The sequence below is a fragment of the Leguminivora glycinivorella genome, chromosome 5 (assembly GCF_023078275.1).
Source record: "Leguminivora glycinivorella isolate SPB_JAAS2020 chromosome 5, LegGlyc_1.1, whole genome shotgun sequence".
Taxonomy (NCBI): Eukaryota; Metazoa; Arthropoda; class Insecta; order Lepidoptera; family Tortricidae; genus Leguminivora; species Leguminivora glycinivorella.
The window spans coordinates 13,397,544-13,422,741 of record NC_062975.1 but is presented as its reverse complement, the minus strand read 5'-3'; the positions used below and the strand labels follow the sequence as shown (position 1 = coordinate 13,422,741).

The 25,198-nt window shown below is 37.1% G+C and overlaps 1 protein-coding gene across 2 annotated transcripts in view; it reads left to right on the top strand.

The window, feature by feature from the left end:
• LOC125226587 (vitamin K-dependent protein C) overlaps positions 1-25,198 on the top strand; it is a 102,846-nt gene that overhangs the window by 44,641 nt on the left and 33,007 nt on the right. For both annotated transcript variants that reach the window (XM_048130590.1, XM_048130591.1), the window contains exons 5-8: positions 4,091-4,148; positions 7,073-7,185; positions 18,458-18,576; positions 19,947-20,179. In XM_048130590.1, coding sequence (XP_047986547.1) covers positions 4,091-4,148; positions 7,073-7,185; positions 18,458-18,576; positions 19,947-20,179 — 523 coding nt within the window. The remainder of the gene's footprint in view (positions 1-4,090; positions 4,149-7,072; positions 7,186-18,457; positions 18,577-19,946; positions 20,180-25,198) is intronic.

Here is a 25,198-nt window from a genome sequence, read left to right as displayed (position 1 = left end):
TTATAAATACAATTTCGATTACATACTACATATTATGGGATTATGGGCTTTATAATATTCAGCACTTTTTGGGAAAAACTAAGATATGACGAATCATCAATAATATTTATTTAGTGTATATTTTATTTATTAGGTATTTGTGGTGTATTTTATTTTATAGGCCATAATTGTTTAAAATAAAATCTGTTTTTGTTTTTGAACTACCCTTAAACTTAAGTAACTTCGCGAGATAATACGCTATCTGAAAATTATCGCTGTTTAGTGAGAAGCGCATATCTTACTGTTTTGATATTTAGGTACGGTTAGCCAAAAAAGTGGTTTAGGTACCACTTTTCGAGTCTATTTTTAAACACATAAGGTCAAAATGTGGTAAACCACTTTTTTGGCTGCCTGTACATGTTTGTTAGTTTTGCTGGTACCTTAAGATGCAAAAGGAGAGACAATGTTAAATAGGAATATTTTCCTTTCCGTGTTATTGAATAGATTTATAGGAAAAATTGTGTGTTAAGAACAATAAATGGGCGAAAAAATCTATAATATTTATGTAAGTAAAAAATAAATAATATCGAGATGCCGTTCTCGACAGCTTCCTCCTCAAAACTGAAACCAATCGTAACTAAATTTGAGAATTTGAATAACAATGAAACAATCTGTGTCAGATTGTTTAGTTTTGTTGGCTAATTGTTATCATTTTTGAATATGACACTTTTTTGCGACATAATAAAATAAGCCGTTTTTGATGGGGTCTAGCGTTTTTAAAAGTAAAAATACAAACATCATATAAAATTCAACAGTTAGACACAGGTTAAAATAATAATAATCTGTGTTGAAAAAAATATTGCTCTAGCTTGAAAACCAAGGAGAAAGTACTCATGAGTAGAGATCGGATTTCAGGTAGCGATTTAAATATTAATATGTTATATCTTTTTTCACGATAAACATGTCAGGGTGCAATTTGACAAAAACACAAACTTCGTATATATAAATTGAGTGCACTGTTAACAATTTTAGGTTGATAAAAGGATACACACAAGAAGTTCTACGAGGCATATTGCAGACTGCTCTGATACATTGTTTTTGCGCTACGTGGGTATTCTTTACAAACGATGAATTCCCCCAGATTAATATACCATACCTTAGACTGGATACCACAAAAGCATGGTATGCCATTATGGCAGTTTTCATATCCGTAATGCGTGTCAATCGCCATAATACATATACAAATCTATTTATTCTCGAGCACACTTTATCGATATGATTCTTCCACGTACATCGATCATCCAAAATAAAACCTAGGAATTTTGTGGTATCACATTCTACGAGCCTCTGTCCATTATATGTTATGTCTAATTTCTCCTTCTTTCCTCTTCTATTAATGAATTGTATGTACTTTGTTTTCTCAATATTAATTTTTAAATTATTGTCATTCAACCATTTAATAATATCAGCAATAGCATCGTTAATAATATTCTCATAATTTTGATTATTTATATCACTAATAACAATTGAAATATCGTCTGCAAATAAGGTACAAAAGTGACTTGTAATTAGAGGTAAGTCATTAATATATAAAAGGAACAATAAAGGTCCAAGAATAGTCCCTTGAGGTACTCCAACCTTATTACATAACATGTTTGATCTATAATTCCGCTGAGTTTTCTCATCATCTGAGCCTGCTATTTCTACTATTTGGTGTCGATTGCTAAGATAGCTCTCAATCCACAAATTTACCAGTCCCCTAATACCATAGGTTTCACATTTCTTAAGTAATAATTTATGCGATACATGGTCAAACGCTTTGGACATATCAAAGAAAATTGCAACGGTTTTATGTCCTTTATCAACATTATCAACTATATTGTTAATTAAATTAAACGTGGCTAATGTGGTAGATTTACCCTTTTGGAATCCATGCTGGTTGTCACTCAATATTCCACTTTTTTTAACAAAAGATATCAACCTGGTATACATGGCTTTCTCCAAGATTTTAGCGAAAATTGGTATAAGGGTAATTGGTCTATAATTACCAGGACAGTTTTTATCTCCTGTTTTAAAAATAGGTTTTACAATGGAAATCTTTAATTTATCAGGAAATACTCCCTGTAAAAAGCTTAGATTAATTAAATATGAGAGCACAGGAGCAATAATGTCACTTGTCGACTTGACTATATGTGTAGGAATGTCGTCATAGCCAACAGAGCCGGTGGTTTTCAGTTTTTTTATGATATTAATTACTTCTATTGAGTCTATGGGAAAAATATACATGTTAGAATTGTTGAATTTAAGGTCGTGGTCATAGTAATTAACATTATTAAACAAATTAGCATTATTATGAGTGGAGTCAATGAAAAAATTATTAAATACATTTGCAATATCACTTGGTTTATCTATTATACGGTTATTGTATGTAAGCTTATCAATCAATTTGTTCTTCTTATTGCCTTTACCAGTATTCTCATTAATGATTTCCCAGCTAGTTTTCGAGATATTTGTAGAATTATTTAGTCTTGCCTTATTAACTAACTTTCTAGATGCTAATATACATTTTTTCAACAATTTATTGTATTTATTATATTTTAATTTATTTTCAATCGTCTTGTCTTTATAAAACCTATATCTTAACTGTCTTTTAGTCTTAAGGGCCTTTCGCAATCCCTTGGTAATCCATTTAGTAGAATGTTCTGTTTTTTTAGCTTTCACTTTACAAATTGGAAAACACAGATTAAATAACAATGTATACATATCGTAAAAATTATTAAAAGCAATATTAGCGTTCGGTTCAGAATACACGTCATTCCATGATAGGCATGTTAAAGTATGACGGAATTTTTCAACAAGTTCATGGCTAAAGTCTCTTTTCATGTGATAGTCGTAAGGGGGTGGAATATATTTTCCCGGCTTTTTTATTTGAAGTATTTGTCCTGTGTTATGATCAGACAGCTCTAACGGAAGCACTTCACCTAATGCGTCCGGAACATTTGATAATATCTGATCAATGCACGTATTCAGTCTTGTGGGTAAATTAATATGAGCTTTAAAATTGTAGTTTCGGATAATGTTGCTGAAATCATCCAATTGTTGAGACGGCTTCAAAAAGTCTATATTGAAATCGCCGGCAATAATTATTTGCTTTCTTGTTTTTGTCACAACAATTTTTAGCAAAGCATCCAATTTATTGAGAAATAAAATATAACTACAATTTGGAATCCTGTAAATACAAATTACAATACAATTGAGGTGCTTTATTTCAACTCCACAAACTTCAAAGAAAAATTCTGCTTTTAATTCATCAAGAAAGTTAAGAGGCTTCGTTTCTAAATGATCTCTACACAAGATACAGGTACCTCCCCTCTTTTTTGACCTCGAGAAATATGCTACCAATTCAAAACCCTCAATGTTAATATTTGCTTCGTCTCTTAGGGTCGAATATGGATATGACTGGCATAATTTATTATTTTTTCTACACACAAAAAATGTATCGGAACATAAAAGTAAACCCTTTCTGGATGCTTTTGTGAATATTGGGCAAAAATTATGATGATAATAAATAAAAAAAAATGTTTTTTAATGTTTTAAATAGATTGTTCTTCTTCTTTAATATTTCTTCTGCACAATTGCACAGTAAAAACTTTTATTACGACTCAAAGAATAGAAACCTGAAAATAATTCGTTTCCTGTATACAAAGTCCTTTATTTAGAATAAAATACTTTTCTTTAAAATTAAATTTGTTGCAAAAATAACATTATTTTAATGTAATTATTCAACGAAGTTTGGGGTGTGCGATGTAATAATAATAGATTGCAAGACCTTATTATAAACCACATGACATGTATTTAAAAAGTTGGACTAGCCATGTAGCCATATCCATATTAATATTTAAATCGCTATCTGAAATCCGCTCTCAGTCATGAGCGTTAATATGGAGAATTTACCCCTCCTCCTCACTTCTATTTCCACATTTCGTAGTTAAATAAATCAGAGACCGACCCAGTTCCACGTCCAATTATTTCGTATCCGAAATTCGGTGAATCTCTATACCTGCACTATTTGTTTACAAACATACCGTGTTGACAGTTACTTTGTTTACAGCTGCGAGATCCCGGGAAGCCTCGTGCCACCTGCGTCTCCGTCGCTGCATATACAATCAGTAAGCATTCTGTACTAGTTTACATACATACATACAATCACGCCTGTATCCCATAAAGGGGTAGGCAGAACACATGAAACTACTAAAGCTTCAGTGCCACTCTTGGCAAATAAGGGTTGAAAGAAAACGAAACTGTGACATTGCAGTGACAGGTTGCCAGCCTCTCGCCTACGCCACAATTTAACCCATATCCCATAGTCACCTTCTACGACACCCACGGGAAAAAGGGGTGGTGAAATTCTTAACCCTTCGCCACACAGGCTACTAGTTAAAATTGTAAATTACCTACAGCATCCACGTTTGAATAACTGTGAAATGAATAACTATGAATATGTAACATAATGCACTGTGACTTGGTCCCTAGGAAAATAATCCATACTAATATTATAAATGGGAAAGTGTGTGTATCTGACGGCAAAACGGAGCGACGAATTGACGTGATTTTTTAAGTGGAGATAAATGAAGGGATGGAGAGTGACATAGGATACTTTTTGTCTCTTTCAAACCCCCCATTTCCCTAAAATGACTGGTGGATGTTTGTATGAAGCATTCCACAATTTTCGAATTTAACGCGAGCGAAGCCGCGGGTAAAAGCTAGTATCTTATAAATAAATATTCTGTTGCTGTATTTGACTATAAGTCTTCTCTTGGGTCGCGTACGTAACCACCGGAGTTCTATTTTATTAAATCGTGGTTTTAGAAAGAATTTCCCATTTTGAGGTACGGAACTCTAAAAACTCGAAAATGCGCTTCTAGCGGGATCTAAGACTAAGCTAGATCATTTTCATCCCCAAACACAACAAATTTCTGCGAAATCGTAACAGCTGTTTATGAGATCGCCGGTATATGAATAAATATGATAAATAACTTAATAAATAAATATACAAGAATTAGTTGTCACAGCGGACCCCAGGGTCCCATGCGCCGTGGGAAATGCCGGGAGAACGCAAGGAGGATGATGAAATAAATATACAGAATTGCTTTAAGGCTTAAGGCCCACTTGCACCAACCACTTAACTCAGGGTTAGTGGGCTGTCAACTGTCAAATTCCATATAAAATGGCGGGTTAACCCTCGGGTTAACACTCCATTTTCGTTGGTGCAAGTGGCCCTAAAGGTATTAGATAGATTATAAATTATCCTCATCACACGATGTTCCATATCAGGGGATCGATTTTTGAATTTCGAAAGCACGAATTTGCCGTTCGAAAGTGCAAAAGGAGTTGCGCACACTTACAGACATCAAAATACATATTATAATAATTCATGCCACAGCAACAAACACAGTTTAAATATCAGTACAGCAAGTAACAAATAAACAATGTAGATAGAGAACAAAACATGCAAACTGTGAATAGATGAATGTGACATTCGAGCAAATATTTGCTCGATTCAATTTCTGAATGCTTGACAACAATAGTAATACTTAAATATTACGAGTATTCTGAACGAATGTATTGAATAAATATATTAGAAATTCAACTTTTGCTCCATTGTTAACACTTTCGCTACCAAGAACCCGACTGTCGGGTACACCGCTCGTAGAAGCGTAGCCGATTACATGGGTTTCCCCGTATGTAGCGAAAATGTCGTAGCGCCGCGTAGAGCCCGGTTTCGAAAGTGTTAACCCTTAGAACGTTTTCACATTATCCGATCCGATATCGGATGTTGGAAGGATTTCAATGGAAAAAATCCAAGATGGCGCCTGTAATGTATGGGGTATCAGTCCGACATCCGATATAGGATCGGATAATGTGAAAACGCACTTAAAGTTACTCTCTTCTGTCGTTTAACCCACGAGTATTTCGATTTATAACAATATTTTTAGAGATCAATAAACTTAAAATCTAATACATAACAAGATGGTTTACCCTTTTAACGTAAGAATTTGTTTTAATTGGTAACTCACACACTAATATCCGTAGTTGGCAGGTATTATGAATTATACTAACCCTCTATAAATTCTATCATCTAACAATTATTTTTTCAGCCCAGATCTGAGTCTGCCACTAATCATTGAATTTCCTCTTCGTAATCTTCTCCTTTTTATATTGACGTGAAGCTGGCAAACATGTCTCAAGACGATTGCCATAATTAAAAAAAACCTTAAAGACACTTCGAAAGCAGCGACTTTATAAAGAAAAACTGTGTCGCTTAATTTCAAACTTAGGTAAATCCATTATTCAGTTTAAGGTTGAGCATAAAAATATACAATCTGAAAAATAATCAACCTTAACTCCTCGAGTGCCAGATTGATTTTTGAGTCGTTGGAATTTTGATTATACCTATACTAATTAATCAAATTTCAAATTTTATTGACGTAATCGGCCGGGAGTCGCCTGGTACTAAGGTAGTAAGGTAAGTAAGTACTAAGGTAAGGTTATAGCAGAATCGATTTACCCATTTACCCGAGTTTGAACAACTATGGTTTTTACCCAGTCTCTTTAACCTTTTAACCGCCAGAAATTTTTGATCGAGCGTGCTCGTGTCGCCACCGACAGGTATTGTACCACGCAGAGTAAGGTTGGCATAGTTATGGGAGTTATAAATGGGCTGTAAAAACCAAATCAGATCTTTGTCTTATTTATCAAACTATGGCGGAATGAGCTGGATATGTGATGTCTTATATATCAGACTCTGGCGGTTAAAGGGTTAAATGTCACATGAGAAAAGTTATGCCAAAATAGCACACTTACACTTCGATTATATTTGTAAAATTTATTTATACATAGGTTATAATATACTTAGATTTTACTCTGCGAATGTTAAGCGTAAGTTAAGTTATGAATTATCCAGTTTGCCTAGTACCCAAAACGCTGATGGGTCCACAATCACGGAACAATAAAGTTTAAAAATATCGAACAAAATTCAGTTCAATATTTTTTTCAATTCATTGAAGTACCTACATAATTGATTTTCTTACAGATCCAAAGCCGCCAATTAGACATAAATGAGGACGTCCAGAAAAGGTTCCGCGGTTTCTCGCCGTGGACTCCATGGAGCTCCTGTTCCCGACGGTGTACTACCGTCAGAAAAAGGTACATTTTGTTCTTACCCTTCTGTGGATCCTATGACTAATAGTGCATAGACACCTGTCTTTGTATACTGCGTCTCTAGTCTAGGATTCTCTAAATGTAATCAGGAAAAGGTAGCAGCAGCGGCCGATCCATACAAGCCGATTCCCACAGGCTTGCCTAAAATTGATTAGGTACTTAGACTTATATTGACCGGGATATAGACCGTGATTACCTTTTTGATTTTTGTCGAGCTCCCGATATTTCGACGCAGTTGCATGCATCATGATCACGGAAAACCGGTCAATATAAGTCTAATGAAAATAACCGTGAATCATTCAAAACTCTTATTGATTAGGTACTTGTATAGTAACTAACTACTACCTAACCTACTAGATTTCTTTCTCAGTGTTGCCTAGCAGACAATTTTCACCAGCCGCCACTGAGAGGTAGTTCTTCCAGCCTGCTACAACATTCTCACTGTAAGATTATAATTAGTTACAAAGGAAATAAATTAACATAGACCGTGCGCGTTGGAGAGGCTGCGATCTTGTGTAAAATCTAACTTGCACCAAGGATAATTTATATTATAGGATTTACAATCTTCATACTAATCGTACCCTGATTTTTAGTGCCACCTATTAAATACTATCATACGTGTTACTACACTGATGATGGCTACAATTTTTTTTTTTAATGTGTATTGACTTGATATCATGATATTAAAATAAAGAAGCATGTCATTTGTTAAAAACATTAAATAAATGTCATATACAAAGAAAAAGTGCCTTGTGAAGTTTGAAAGTGCGAGCCTTCGGGAATGTCATATACTTGGAAATTTCGACCCTTGCCTTCGTGTACCGATGGCCGAGTGGTTCAGGCATTCGCCCGGTAAGCGGAGTACGCTGGTTCGATTCCAGGTCACTTTTTCTTTGTATATGACATTTATTTAATGTTTATTTATTACACACATTTAATCAGAGACCATATTCTCAAATCCGCAACGCAGGCTTCGTCAACTGAATACAAAATCCGTTATTAGCTACAAGCTTCGTCAAAAAGTAAGACAATGGAAAATCCGCAACATGCATCGTCAATAATTTAAGAGCGTTATAACATTTCGGCGTCGGGCGAAATTAGGTATTTTACCCGCCGCGCGAGCCCAATATGCCGACCCTTTCTAGCACGTCTTATCACTCGCTCGCACTACGATAATGGACAAAACAATCTTGATCCTTTCTATGGAATTTTGATAACAACCACAATCTACTATCTCGATATAAACTTTTGATTTCTAATAAACATTATTTTGTACGAAAATACTAGAATGTAGCGCAAAATAATATCAATTATGTTAAAATTTATTTAAAAAATTAATTATAAAAGTAGATCCCATCCCAAATATTTGCTTTTGTTATATGAAAATTACTGTAATGCTGTATTATGATTACCTCTGTAATCCATTCCTTTGGAATCGGTATAATATAGATTCCTGTAATATGGATTCCTCGGTAATCAAGTACTTAAGTATTTTGAATCCCACTTTACTTCGATTCCAGGCTTATTTACTTTACTTCTTTATGTCACTCAAATTGTTTTTGGTTTACATGTCATTCTAGCATTTTCACTTTCATATTTCAAGTGCATATACCACGAGTATAGGTTTTCGGGTGTGCTGATTTAAAAATTAATGACCGATTTGGAATCTGTCATTGCTGACTGTCACTTTGACACAAAAGTCGTCATGGGTGTCGTAAAATAGGTTTTAGGGGGTGCTGATTCCAAAATTAATGACCAATGTGAAATCTGACATTGCTGACTGTCACTTTGACACAAAAGTCGTCATGGATGTCGTCAAATAGGTTTGCAGGGGTGCTGATTCCAAAATTAATGAACAATGTGGAATCTGACATTGCTGACTGTCACTTTGACACAAAAGTCGTCATGGGTGTCGTAAAATTGGTTTTAGGGGGTGCTAATTCCAAAATTAATGACCAATATGGAATCTAACATTGCCGACTGCCACTTTGACACAAAAGTCATCATGGGTGTCGTAAAATAGGTTTTAGGGAGTGCTGATTCCAAAAATAATGACCAATGTGGAATCTAACATTGCTGACTGTCACTTTGACACAAAAGTCGTCATGGGTGTCGTCAAATAGGTTTCCGGAGGTGCTGATTTGAAAATTAATGACCGATTTGGAATCTTGACATTGCTGACTGTCACTTTGACACAAAAGTCGTCATAGGTGTCGTCAAAAAGGTTTCGGGGGTGCTGATTCCAAAATTAATAACTATTTTGGAATCTCACAGTGCTAATTGTCATTTTGACACAAAAGGAATCATGGGTGTAGTCAAATAGTTTTAGGGGGTACTGATTCCAAAATTAATGAAATGATTTAAAAAGTCATGACCGATTTGGAACCTGACATTGCACAGTACCCCTGGAAACCTATTTGACAACACCCATAACGACTTTTATGTCAAAGTGACAGTCAGCAATATCAGATTCCAAATTGATCATTAATATTGAGATCAGTACCCATGAAAACCTATTTTACGACACCCATGACAACTTTTGTGTCAAAGTGACAGTCAGCAATGTCAGATTCCACATTGGTCATTAATTTTGGAATCAGCACCCCTAAAACCTATTTTACGACACCCATGACGACTTTTGTGTCAAAGTGACAGTCAGCAATGTCAGATTCCAAATTGGTCATTAATTTTGGAATCAGCACCCCTAAAACCTATTTTACGACACCCATGACGACTTTTGTGTCAGAGTGACAGTCAGCAACGTCAGATTGAACATTGGTCATTAATTTTGATATCAGCACCCCCTAAAACCTATTTTACGACACCCATGACGACTTTTGTGTCAAAGTGACAGTCAGCAATGTCAGATTCCACATTGGTCATTAATTTTGGAATCAGCACCCCCTAAAACCTATTTTACGACACCCATGACGACTTTTGTGTCAAAGTGACAGTCAGCAATGTCAGATTCCACATTGGTCATTAATTTTGGAATCAGCACCCCTAAAACCTATTTTACGACACCCATGACGACTTTTGTGTCAAAGTGACAGTCAGCAATGTCAGATTCCACATTGGTCATTAATTTTGGAATCAGCACCCCTAAAACCTATTTTACGACACCCATGATGACTTTTGTGTCAAAGTGACAGTCAGCAATCTGAGGTACTACATATTTGTAATCTGAAAGTAATCAAGTCAATAATTTCAGTTATTTTGAATCGACTATGATTCCGAATTATTGGTAATAGTAATTATTGTATAGATGATTAGTGATTCCTTTACATGTAATGGTAATTTACCGTTTCACTTGATTACATTACAAGTAATCTGACACCCAGTAGTGGATTACAAAGTAAAATCAAGTAATCGTGTAATCCGGAATCGATTACGATTTCCCCATCTCTGGGTTTAGTTATATGGTTCATTGGTACTGGTGACCACCATCTGGCTCCATCATCAGACCCTGAGTACCACCTCTTGTCAAAGGTCTTGTTGAGACGAACCCAACGAGCCTAAACACGAAGTCGTTTACTTACATGGTTCACTGGTACTGGTGACCACCTTCTGGCTCCATCATCAGATCCCGAGTACCATCTTGATATGTCTTATCATCTTGACCGTATTGTAATTTTTACATATTTATCATCATAACGTTGTAATACTTTAACATTCAAACATAACAAAATATTACAAAAGCAAATATTTACGGATCTAGGATCAAATTCGTTGGTCGCTGTTTACACACACACAATGCGAGGATAGCCCGTGTATAAACAAGGCGTCCGACCCACACAACGATAAATATTCTCGACGTTTGCGATCAGAACTCGGAGAGCGAAGTGACATACGTCTCACCTATACGAGCTCCGGCGCGGCACTGAAATCGCAGGCGTCCGTCGCCGGTCAAATAGCGACAGGAAGGCTAATTTTCAAAAAATTGGCAAAAAATCATTATATAATATTATAACGACAAATGGATAACAGCAATTTAAGCAGATTGTACAGATTATTTATATACTAAAATAACTTCGATAACATGTAGATTTTCGGAGAAATGATCACTTGTTTCAATGTATTTTCAAGACAAAATTGAGTTCGTTTTACTTTCAATTTCTCAATTTCAAAGGATTAAATGATAAATATTGTTTAATGGGCCTTAAGTACAAGATATTTGGAACTTAAATTTACCTCATTTATGAGAGTGAGCTTATCAAATTGTTGATAATAAGAGCTCCGAATTCTGTGCTTCACGCGGTTTTTCCTAAACGAGCATCAGGAAAACAATCATTACTAATTGAAAAAGCTTTTTTTTCCATATGTTTTTTAATTAACCGACAGTTAATAAGATGTTCTAACTAAAACAAGTACTTTCACTGTCTTTTAGTATGAGTAAAGTGTACAATTTTGTCGATAAATATTGTGCATTTTACAATATATCGCCTTTTTTTGTCATAGCGCTCTTAATGTTTATAACATAATGGTAGTGTTACTACTTAAAAAAATACAAGTTAAAATATTTTCTATGACAATAATTTAATTTGTTCTTAGAGTATGTCATTTGTTCTTAGAAAAATAAAAATACGCAAACATATTTGGGGAAAATATGATTTTTGCCACTTCCAGGCTGCAAAACAGCGTCATCTAGTTTTAAGCCTAAAAGGCCCATACATTTCAGGGGTACGCTTTTTTTGTATGGTCTTTGTCTGTCCCGTATTATACCGCCGGTGCTTGCACATTGCCTCTTTACGTCAACGCAAGTATCACTCATCTACAGTTAAATAGTATACTCTTTATTATACTGTGGTTGAGTTGTTATAAAATAAATAAATAAATAAATAAATATTATAGGACATTCTTACACAGATTGACTGAGGCCCACGGTAAGCTCAAGAAGGCTTGTGTTGTGGGTACTCAGACAACGATATATATATATATATAAATACATATATACATAGAAAACATCCATGACTCGGGAACAAATATCTGTGCTCATCACACAAATAAATGCCCTTACCGGGATTCGAACCCGGGACCGCGGCGTAGCAGGCAGGGTCACTACCGACTGCGCCAGACCGGTGTTATACATAGGAGGTACTACCATCTTTATTAAATAATATATTGTGAGTGACAAATGTCAGGTGATAGGTATAAAAAGTTCAAAACAATTTTCCTAGAAAATATATTATAACAGTGCACACAAATCATGAAATAAAACTATGGAAACGGATTAAATCGCGTATAATGAATTTAAAATACATCCCGACGTTTCGAACTCTTTACAGCGTTCGTGGTCAACGGGTGACTGAGGAAAAATTAAAATGTGCAAAAGCTACCCACTTACAAGAAATATTAACGAACCATGACCACAAATAAAATAGATTTCTAAGGCAGGTTCACACACTATTAATAAAGCTAGTTATACAATATTCAAAAAATTTTACCATTACTCTGTTAAAAAATAATTAACCAATTAATCTACACAAAATTGACAAAGAAACAAACTGCAAATGTCCAACACCATACAACACAAATGCCTCACAGCCTTCGTCGTGCTTGTTCCATTATCAGATGTACTACTGGATCCCAAGCCGGTGGTAAAGTAAAGCCATCCTCTCTATTAAAGTTTGGATATTTCTTGATCTCAATGGCCTCTCGCAACATTCTGGGTATATATCGCTTCTCCTTAGCGAGAACCAGAGGCTTGTCAAACTTTATAGCATGATTGACTTTATCCATGACATGTTCAGAGACTGCAGACCTTTGCCGACGGTGCTTGACATCCGCTATGTGTTCCTTCACCCGTGTGGAAATGCTTCGTTTCGTCTGTCCCACATATGACAGGCCGCACTCACAGTCTAGCCTGTACACTCCCGCGCTTTGTAGAGGAGTTTGACATTTCACAGGCCTCAGGAATTGGGACATCTTCTCCCTTTCCCCCTTCTCCCTTTCTCCCTTTTCTCCCTTTTGTTAGAGGGGTCACAGATAGGATCAGCCACATCTTGAAACGGGCTTCTATTAAAACTTATTTCAAGCCTATGAAGAAGATGTCCCAATTCCTGAGGCCTGTGAAATGTCAAACTCCTCTACAAAGCGCGGGAGTGTACAGGCTAGACTGTGAGTGCGGCCTGTCATATGTGGGACAGACGAAACGAAGCATTTCCACACGGGTGAAGGAACACATAGCGGATGTCAAGCACCGTCGGCAAAGGTCTGCAGTCTCTGAACATGTCATGGATAAAGTCAATCATGCTATACAGTTTGACAAGCCTCTGGTTCTCGCTAAGGAGAAGCGATATATACCCAGAATGTTGCGAGAGGCCATTGAGATCAAGAAATATCCAAGAAATATTTCATGAGTAACTATCGCGGTAACCGAAGACAATATTAGTGCACACAAATGTTTGTGAAATAGTAGATTACATACCAAGCCTCAGATCTCATGTTTGTTGACCTCGGCTCCGCCTCGGCCGATAATTAGTTGTAATCTGAAAGATTTACTTTACTGGCCAAGGTATACTATTTTTCTGTTAGATGGAGCCGGAAAGCGGTAAATTCGTCCGGAGGGCAGAAAAGGTAGTTTATAACATAAACAGATCCAATTTATATCTTACTAGGCTTTGCCCGCAGCCTCGCTCGTATTAAATTCGAAAATTGCGGTATTCTCCATACAAACTTCTTTTCCCCATTTCAGGGAAGTGGAGGGTTAGAAAGAGACAAAAAGTAGCCTATGTCACTCTCCATCTCTTCAAATGTCTTCACTTAAAAAATCACGTCATTTCATCGCTCCGTTTTGCCGTGAAAGACAGACAAAGAAACAGAGACACACACTTTCCCATTTATATTATTAGTATGGATATGGATGGATTTAGGTATGTTTTTGTTTTAAACTCTGCAGGGCTATTAACAGGCATTTAAAAGTTTCTATCTTTTAAACGGAACGCAGTGAAGGCGGAGATAAGCTGAAACTGCTACGCTGTGTTCTTATTTACGAGAAACGTACTAAAACTCTTATCGCTTACGGAGACGGCGGCGATAAATCTTTTCATGGTATAAGCTGTGCAGTTTAAATTAAAAACAAAAAGGAAAATTATGAACTATTTAAAGGGAATGCAAAAAAAGAAGGAAAATAAATGTTATCAAATTATCTGTATTTCAAAAAAAGGATGCAATTAAATATGAAACATGAACATAGGACGATCTTATGTCAATTTTATTTGTACTTCTTCTAGTACAAATTTTTTTAATGTAGGTACCTATTTGATACTCGTACCAATATGACGTTCTTGATGATTTAATTAAACTTTTATTCGCATTGTTATTTATTTTGCTTGTATTTTTTATTTTTCTTCTACAGCTACACCTTCTTTCTACAAATAGTAATTTAACCTGAACTGTAAACTTTAATTATGTTATTTGCGTGTATTGTAAGATGAATAAAACCAAAAACATATTTAACTCCGTATAGACAGCTACAGTCTAAGAAAAAAACGTAACTCAGAACCATATAGAAATAGGTATGGTGGCCTAGATGGCGTTACACCTTTGGGGGACGCTCGGATAGATGGCGCTAATATTAATATTTGACATTTTAACACATATCAAGCTTAGAATATGGGCCAAATTGTCAAAACTGAGGTTTCAAAGTTTAGCTTGTGTCGAGAGATGGCAGTGCATAGGCACTGTGATTACATATTTTACGTTGACAGTAGGGCTTCCAATACCGGGATCCCGGTATCTCGGGATCCCGCCTTTTTTTTGGCCCATTTCAATACCGGTATTTAATTTAGCAATACCGGGATCCCGGTATTTTTAAAAACTAACAAATTATGCCAAATTAACGTAAATTACTCATCAAAAACGTAAAATTTCTGCATCATGATGGTCACTACACGCGTAAATCTTGCTTGCTGCTCTCTTTTCTCGATTTGACACATTCTCTGTTTGGTGTTTTTGCAAGATTTGTATGAAAATGATAGTTTTTTCGATGAATACCCAGATAAAGAATTAAAGTTACGCGTCAAAAGCATTCATTGAGGAGGGTCTGCCGCGAACAGTTTTTGACACATTTGTCGCACTTGTGACTTCGCACGTAAGTGTGACAGAAAAGTAACACGTCAAACGTAGTTGTAATAGGCCATAGATCCTCTGTAAACAAATCGCCTTGATGCATCTATATTGGTTAATGCAAACGAACTATCGTATACCGTAGCTACTCTAATTTCACTGTTGTCCGTGTGCGTTAGTGTGTTGAACTCTAGCTGAAAATTTTGCCGTAACATTCCCGATAGTAACGAAATAGGGAACTCACTACTCAACTATCAAAATGAGGAAAATTACTTTTCTTATACGTAAATGAAGTGTTCTTATTCCGCGAAGTAATCTTTTTGATTTTGATTATCATGGATTTCCGCAAAGTAATGTGTGATTCCATAGATTATTTCTTAATGTGATTTTTAATAATCTATGTCGGACAATTTAGCTTTTTTTTTATAAATGGGCTTACTCTTGGCCACAGACTAGCCAAAGCAGAGTCAAAGACGTGGCCTACGATGGAGTGAGCTCGCCCAGAAGATGCCTGTTCACTCTTGATTTGAAGGTTGCCGGGTTATATGAGCTCGGAAATATAGCCGCCGGCAAGGAATTCCACTCCTTGGCAGTGCGCATAAGAAAAGAAGAAGCAAAGCGCTTCGTGCGGATTCTTGGCTAATTATTGAATGATTTGGTGGATTTATTTTATAGTAGTGCTTTAGCGCCTCTAGCGCCACGAAAAACAAAAATACCACTAAATTGTACCATAGGTATTGATTACAATGTGTTTAAAAAAAATCATCTCATGTTCTAATTTCAAAAGTCAATGATGAAACTATAGAGTGTGTGTAATCGAGAAATGCTCTTAATGCTTATTATTTAATAAAGTGATAGTGATATTATAGTTAAATCTACAGTACAATTATACCATTAACACCGACTATAAAATGTAACACTGCATGAATGAGACACAGCTTCCTAGTATCATAGCCATATTAAAGAAGAGGCGACTGAGGTGGCTCGGGCATGTGTATCGAATGGAGCGGACTCGTTTGCCGCGTCAAATCTTGCTGGAAGAGGTTGCAGATGCAAAGAGACCGGTCGGACGGCCAATGCTGCGCTTTAAAGATTGCGTGAAGCGTGACATAGTCACATTTGATATTCCATGCAACCAGTGGCAACGACTGGCCGAGAACCGACCCACGTGGCGCCGTGTTATCCATGACGGTCAATCCAAGCACGCCAATGCCTGGTTTTTCTCCTTGAATTATAAACGCATGAGGCGTCACGAGCAGGCCTCTAACCCCCACCCATCTGGGGGAGCATACACCTGCTGCGTGTGCGGACGAGGGATCCTCTCTTGAATTGGGCTATACGGCCAGTCGCAAGGATGCTGCTTGAATCGTCTGTTATAGAAATGAAATGAAATGAAATTAAATGAAATGAAATGAAATGAAATGAAAAATATTTATTAATAACAATTGTTACATGTCGATGGAATGGTGTATAAGTAAAATAAGTTATTATATTATATTATTAATTACAACATTAATTAATAAATTACAATTTGTCAACGATTGGTAGACTAAAAAAATCGTCATACGAGTAGAATGACTCTTGCGTTAGCCACATCTTAAGTCTGACCTTGAAAGCCGCTGTGGATGTGAGTAGATGCAAAGGCCTGTTATTATTAAAATGTAAAAGGTTCTATTCCGCACGAGCTTAAAGAGAACGATTTGGCAAAAAACATGGTTTGCTATGGCCGCGTCTTCTTGCAAAATGTCCGATCTGGAGGCGATATCTAACTTACAGAATCACCTGAGTATAGATCTGGCGCTCTTTCCCGCTTGATTTTATACTGCGTCCTCAGTCCCATTCACAACAAAAATAAAGAGCACAGGGCGTAGCCGTTTGAACTATGTAGGTATACTTAAAAACAATAAAAGTTGAGCCGACTTGGCCACATAAGTTTGAAAAACCGTTTTGGGTCAAAATCGAAACTTTTTAAGTTGGAAATGTAATCGATTTGACCCATTTGTAAGAATTGTAAGTCGGATTAGCAAGATTCTGCTGTAGTATAACATGCATGAAAATTAACAAACGAGATTTTGAATAAAATTTGTTATTTTAAGCAAATTATTTGGTTTTTATATTTTCCTGATTTCAATACCGGGATCCCGGGATCCCGGTATTGAAATCGCCAATACCGGAATGAATACCGGTATTGGAGAATGTCCGGTATTTGGAAGCCCTAGTTGACAGTAACTCTCTATAAACTTGATCCTCTTTGATAAAACTAAACTAACTCAAGCTTTAGCAAAATAATACTGTTGCTATGAGTTTCAAATAAAATATGTATATCTTTAGCTCATGTTATATTATTTCTGTATAAAATGCCCGTGACCGTTTTGCCCGAGACCATATCCGTTTTGCCCTCAAAGAAAGCCGACTTTAGCACAAAGTAGTCTTTCTTAACACTGATTTAAATTTTCACCATTATTACACATAATTATTTTTAAAATCGGGACTTAATCGCGGATTAAACTGACCTCCAACGTTTCAAGGACGGCGTTGTCCCCGTGGTCTCGGAGAAGACTGGCTTGAAATGACATTAACACCTTCTGACAGCCGCGCGAGTTTTTCGAACTACCCGCACGTCGCACTTGGTTTTGATTATCAACTTGAACTGTTTGCGCACTAGGGATGTTACTCTGTCGACATCACGTCGACATACAACACTGAAAACAGTCTTTATTAGTTGGATGGCAAAGAATTATCTAGAAAGAATCATACATACGTACTTACATCTCAACATGTACCAAATCCATAAGTACATTACTTGACGTCGTGTGAAATGGTAAGACATAGGTAAGACACATAAATAGATGGCTGTGTAACCAAATTATTGTCGGTGCGAATTAAAAAATCGCTATGTGTTTTTCACGATTTTTCGATTATTTCTTATTTTGATCCCCTTTTAAAGTGTTCGTCGACCCATGAAACAATTTTTTTGATATCTTTATTAGTTTTGAAAATAGGATATCCGCCATCTGCAAACGGAACCAAATTGCGACAAAAAAGTAGCTATGTAGCACATAGTAAAAATAATTTACTCGATTTCCGTGTGCCAACTGGTAAAGGGCCTCTTGAATCTCTTGTATCTTCCAAAATGGATGAGATTTTTCCGGAGATAAAAATTACATTCTGTAGGTAATTATTGATGCAGGTACTGCCGGCGGTCGGCATTATGTGGGCGGAAGGTGATCCGGCAAAGCGCCCTCTGTTACCTGGAGGGCAGTTTCTGCCACCGCTGGATCCGCAGCCGCATGCGCCGCAAGGACCCAGGTGAACTTGCACATAGGTACTCTAACTTTACCTAACCTAGTTTTTAATTTAATACCAAAGACATATGTAACTCCGTATAGACAGATAAAATCTAAGAAAAAAACGTACCTCAAAACCATACAGAAAAAGGTACGGTGACCTAGATGGCGATACACCTTTGGCGCTAATATTAATATTTGACATTTAACACATAACAAGTAAGCTAAGAATATGGGCCAAATTGTCAAAATTGAGGTTCAAAGTTTTATGCCTGTGTCGAGAGATGGCAGCCTATGCACTGTGATTACACATTTTACTTTGACAGTAACTCTCTATAAAATTCGATCCTTTTGATGACCCAAAGTGAGTCTTGGCCTTCAACACAAGAGCACGCAACTTTACACGGCCCAGTGCGACTCACACCAGCCCTCGCCCACGCCTATAGTTCACGGCGAATTTTTTAACATTTCGTATGAGACCTTAAAACCCTCACAATGCTCGAAATTCGACTACGCTCGCGTTTCAAATGTTTCAATATTGGAATCTTTCGCTTGCTCGGGTATCAATATTGGCACGTGCGGTTAAACAACAAATAACTATTCCGACAAATATTGTTTGATTGTAATTCAGATTTCCAAATTTAGTTTGAAGAAGGAAACTGTTTTCAAATGACCGTCCTCGCCTCTACAAATCTTTTTAGGGAATTAATTAATTTTTCGTACCTAAGAAATATGATATACATACTACTTACATATTATGTAGAATGTTGATCAATATTCCTTACGAATGTTGATCAATATTTCTTCACGGATAAAATCTCATTTATAGATTTCTAATGAAGAATTTATTTTGCATCTATTTCCGCGCAAATAAATCCAACTACCTACTGCTAGAATCAAAACGATATTAGAAATTTTGATTAATACAAAATAACAACAAGAGCTTCAGATCTTTATGAATGTTATGATTTTTATCATAAAATAGTAGATTTATTTTTCTCGTAAAGATTTATTAAATTTGCCTTTACTCGAGTTAAATACTCCACTATTCATTTTAAATACGAGTAATGGTTATTTATGGAATGAAGCACTCTTCATCCCACTGGATATAATTGATATAGAATGGAAAATAAAAAAATAAACCATTTAAAAATAATAATGAAAAAAGAAAATATTCCAGTGTAGGTCTTTTTCTGCACACTACAGAAGTAGTTTACAAGTATTTAAAAGGTCGGTTGCGTATCGGATCCATAGACGACGGTCACAGCTTACATACAACATGGAACGTATGCTTCTTTGCAACCGTCGTGGCATAAAAAAACAATTTTTATAACAACAACGACACATTTTCACAGCATGATAAATAAAAACCATATTAATGTTTTGTCTCAGAAAAAACCGCCCCCAACAAGCACTCACACGTAGTGGAAACGATGCCACCGCCAGCGCTAGCGATCCACCCTGAAGACTCTCGGGTTACACCCGACGTGAAACTCGAATGTGGCAGATTAGGGCGGCGTGAAACAGTGCGCGCGCGGTTGCGCGGCATGCTGCGGATTATAGGTGGCAGACCGGCGCCGCCCGGGAAGTGGCCGTGGCAGGTCGCCGTACTGAACCGGTATAAGGTAAGTGATATTTAAATGATACCAATATCTATTTAACAAGCGATACACGGCAACAAACTACCCAGAAGACTCTCGGGTTACACCCGACGTAAACTCGAATATGGCAGATTAGGGCGGCGTGAAACAGCGCGCGCGCGGGTGCCCGGCATGCTGCGGATTATAGGCGGCAGACCGGCGCCGCCCGGAAAGTGGTCATGTCAGGTCGACTGTGTTGGAACCTATGTAAACTACATGTTCTATATCATAGATATTACCCACTGGTTGTTTGTATAGCAACGTATTTTTGAAATTACTTTTGACTGTTCTACTTCACTCTTATTATGTCATCCACGGAATAAACACACTTTTACCTAATTAAAGTGGTTTTCCTCTAATAAGGTAGCATACCGTTAGGTTACAGTCGCTTTAATGTAAAGAAAGCGTCTGTGGAGTGTTTGTGTGCGTTGTTCTTTATATCGCAAAAAGTTACGCGCACGATATCCCAAAATCGAGATGGCGACGTCCAGTTCGGGGGCGGCTATAGTTCCAGCTATTGAAAAACTAAATGGCATGGGGAACTACGGGTCATGGAAATTCATGATCAAGATGATCCTGATCCAGGAAGATTTGTGGGAGTGCGTCGAGAGCGATGACGGTAAGAAACCTAATTGCGAAGATAAAAAGAAGCAACAGAAAGCACTGGCTCGCATCTGTCTGAGCTTATAAACCCTGCAGTGATCACGCACGTGCGTAACGCAACTACCGCACGGGAGGCGTGGGTGAGTCTTCAGGCTGCGTACGAAGACAGGGGTCTTTGCCGGAGACTGGGTTTAATGCGGCAGTTATTTGGGATGAAACTACAAGAGTGTCCCAGTATGGAATCGTATCTTACGAAGATATGTGATGTCGCACAGCAACTAACCGACATCGAAGCTCCGCTGAACGACGAGTTCCTAGCTGTGATCATGTTAAGTGGGCTCATATCCGACTACGACCCACTGATAATGGCGCTAGAGAACTGCAGTGTGAAATTGTCGAGCGAGCTGGTAAAACAAAAGCTATTACAAGAACATCAGCGCCGGACCAACGGAACGGACACTGGCGGTGGTTCCGTGATGGTGGCGAAACGACGTGACGAAAAGACGATAAAATGTTACCGCTGCAAAAAGCTGGGTCACATTTCCAAGAATTGTCCAGAAAACAGGAAGACGAAAGGACCCGTTGCCAAAGATATGGCAAATATGCTGAGCGCGCTGTCGGTGGACGTGAAGAGGGACTTCTGGTACGTCGACTCGGGTGCGTCGAGCCATTTCTGCAACCGGAGGGACATCCTTGACGACTTCGTTCCGGATACGAGCTTGGAAGTCACGGTGGCGAACGGCGATAGACTTTGTAGTGCGGGTCGTGGCAGTACCGAACTGCATGTTAAAGACGGTATAAAAACTCTTTGTAACGTAGTTAATATTCCGAGCTTGTCATGTAATTTGATATTTGTCAGTGTCTTAGCGTCAAAAGGTTTTAAAATTGTTTTTGGCTTTACCCTTTACCTCCCATGGGTGTCGTAAATGGGCTATGGGGTATGGGTTCTATTGTGGTGTGGGCGATAAGCTAACCTATTACTACATGTAATCGTCAAGGAAAATGACTAATGTAAGGAAAAAGTACAGCCCCCCAAACGGTTACTAAAACATATTTAAAAATATTTTAAGCGGGTTACTCACGTATTAAGTCGATATAGCGTTCGACATGTTTCGATTCCGAGAACCTTTTTCAAGAGTAGCGGTCGAGAGCGCGACGCATACTGGCGCTTCTATTGCTGAGGACAGGCGCAGGGGGGTCGGCGGCGCGGGCGACGTCACCGTGGCACCACTATGTTACTTTTCAAAAGCAGGTCATCATTACGCTTAAATTTAGAAATTTCGACATCTTAATCAATCAGTGGTTTCGGTGCCACCTAGTTGGAAAACAGTTCTAGGCACTACGTCGGTCCCCAGTGTAAACGCACCCTTAACTAGTGACGTAATAAGTGTTGTGTGCAATCCTACATACACTACAAAAACTACATAGTTTTTCGTGAAATTTATGATATCGAATAACGTTGTAAAAACTCCTGGTTACCACACTGCTTTGCCTCGTAAATAGGATTTGTACCGCGCACTCGTTGAGAAAATTGCTACAGATTGAATTTTAGATATTCCAGGCCGCTTCCCTCTCCCAAAAATATTCAGGTATAGGTAATATTTATGTTGACGTAAAACTGTGGCCGCTTCAGCACTACATTTCAGCTTCACAACTAAATTTGTGTTACACTACAAATTGTGCTAAATAAAGAAAACACTCAACGGGCTAAAGTACGTTTTTAGGATTCCGTTTACCCCAAACAGGAAAAACGGAAACTTTATAGGATCACTCGTGCGTCTGTCTGTCCGTCTGTCAAAGCCAATTTTCTCCAAAACTACTGAAAAGATTAAGTTGAAAATTGTCACACATATGTTATTCTGTGACCCAAAGATGGACATGTAATTTAAATTAAGAAAATTTATTTTAGGGGGTAAAAGTGAAAATTAAAAATCATTTTTTTTTAACTTAATTGTGATATACAATACATATCAAATGAAAGAGCTATAAGTATTTAAAAAAAAAATCAATTTTTAGTAAGTACCTAATTTTCAAGTAATTTAAGAAAATTTGTCTCCGAAACTACTAAGCGTCAAATTTTCAAAAAAATACACGAGAGAGCCGTCAATCTATAGATTACAAGAAAACCTATTAGAAATCTACAGTCAAGCGTAAGTCGGACATAAAAGAAAAAAAAACTCAAATTACGAATTTCACTCACTGCCGCTGCAAGGAGTTACCAAATCTCTTGAAATTGTGTGAGCGCATTTGAATATTACATATAAATTCATCTCTGTTTCGTTTTTTTTTGAAGTTCGCCAAAATGACTTAAGTGCCTTCAAAAAAGGAGGCGCTTAAGCGCTTGTTGTGGTGTACGGAACTTACAACGCGAGTACAGCTCGCACTTGGATGGTTTTTATTTTATTATAATGTGGAAACGCGTGTGTTACATAATACGCGCGCGACCGTTAATAATTAATTAGGCCAAAATCGAAGCGTCGAACGCGTGAGTTCAAGTAAACAGTAAATCGCAAAACACAATATTGTATTTTTCCCCTCACTAGCTCGGAAACACGTGTTTTGTCCTTTAATACCAGCGGGTAAAAACGCATTTTATCCACTAGTGGGTAAAGTAATTTGACCTTGAATAAAGTCAAATTAACTGCTTTAAAATTGATAAAAGTAGGTGAATCTAGTAATAAAGATGATTTACCACCTGTGGAACTACTGAAAGCAGTGATAAACGCATTTTTTGCCTTGTAGTTTCCTCGCTATAGTGAGGGGAAAAGTTTTGTGTTACACTCGGGTGCAAATCTATTTTACTTCTAGTGTTTTAAAAACTCGCAAGTTCAGGATTCTGTTCTCGAACCACTCGCTTCGCTCGTGGTTCAACTATAGAATCCTTTCACTTGCTCGTTTTTCAATTCCACACTCGGCGTTAAAATACAACTTTGCCCCCTTGTATAACAAATAACTATTTTTAATGCATCCATACGGCCATCGCTGCGTTTATCACAAAAACCAACCACGCGCTTTAATATGAGAAAATGTGAACAAACACATTAAACACAATGACATTTGGTCTAGAAACAAAGACTTTCTGAGTGTAGACCAAATATTACTTGAAGAGTACCTTCAGACGTTTTCATTGCGTATTCGGGTCCGTACTTTAGGCTAATCGCCTATAAAGAAAGAAATGTCCGGTCATGTTTGGTTCGATTTGTCCAAATCAGCCGAATGTTTACTGTTCCACATAATAATATTTTCAATATACAGGGTGTAAAGCTAATACGGGCAAATCTCTTAACGGTGGTGAGTATAGGATACGGTCCATTTTTTTTCAAAGTTGACCACCCCACTTTTTTTTTTTGGATTTTTTTATGTGGTTTCCACTCAGAGTCGCGAGCTCTTTAGTGTCCCAAGGATTTTTCCCATTCCGTTACCATTTTTTCATACATTTTGTATGGCGGTAACGGAATGGAAGGTTTGAAAATGTACGGATATCTTGGGACATTTTTTTCTGCTATCAGGAACGAAAGACCTCGCGATTCTAAGTATGAATCGCGTAAAAAATACCCATGTTACAAAAAGTGGGATGGACAACTTGAAAAAAAAAAAATGGCTCATCTGCTCTTAATACTCAGCCTCGCATGATAAATGAAAGGGTGCATCCGAATGTAGATATTCGGCGAAAATTTGTGATGCAATCTCTCGCCATCCAAAGAAAATGACGACACCGTCACGAATGTTCGTCGAATACCTTTATGTACGGATGTAGCATAACCTCCGTGGCGGATGTGATACAATAATGTTATTTACTGCCTGAAAAAGAAGTGCCGTTTTCATACATATATCGATATTTTGATAAAGACGAAACTACTATGTTACTTTTTGATTTCTACTCTTTTTTGCCTCTGTTGGTCACAAACCATTCATTCATCGTTATCGTTACGCGGATTCTGCCGAAAAATGCACTATGCACCTGCACTAGCTAAGATATTATCCTTCCAATAAAGCAGCGGAGTTATTGTGTTTTGTACTAGGTCATTTCTCAAAATTTTGCCACCCCCACCTGTCAGTACGTTTATGTTAGAACTTTTTTTTTAGTATACAATATCTTCATAAATAAATTATCAATACATATTAAAAGACAGTTTTTACATAGAGGCCTGATGCTTTGAAATCGATTTATTTTATATTAATGAAATAAATAATAATTGTAACTAAGTTTTGTCGTTCACCTTCCGTGTCCCAACGCGGAGTACTCATGTTTCGAGTTGTTAAAAGTACACAAATTATTAACTTTACTTACCTTTATTGCTGTATTTTATTTGCATATATCCTTAACTTTTAAAACTAGAGTATCTGATAGTAATATTACACTTATGTTCCAAGTTATTTGGCTTTAAAGTTTGTCCACGG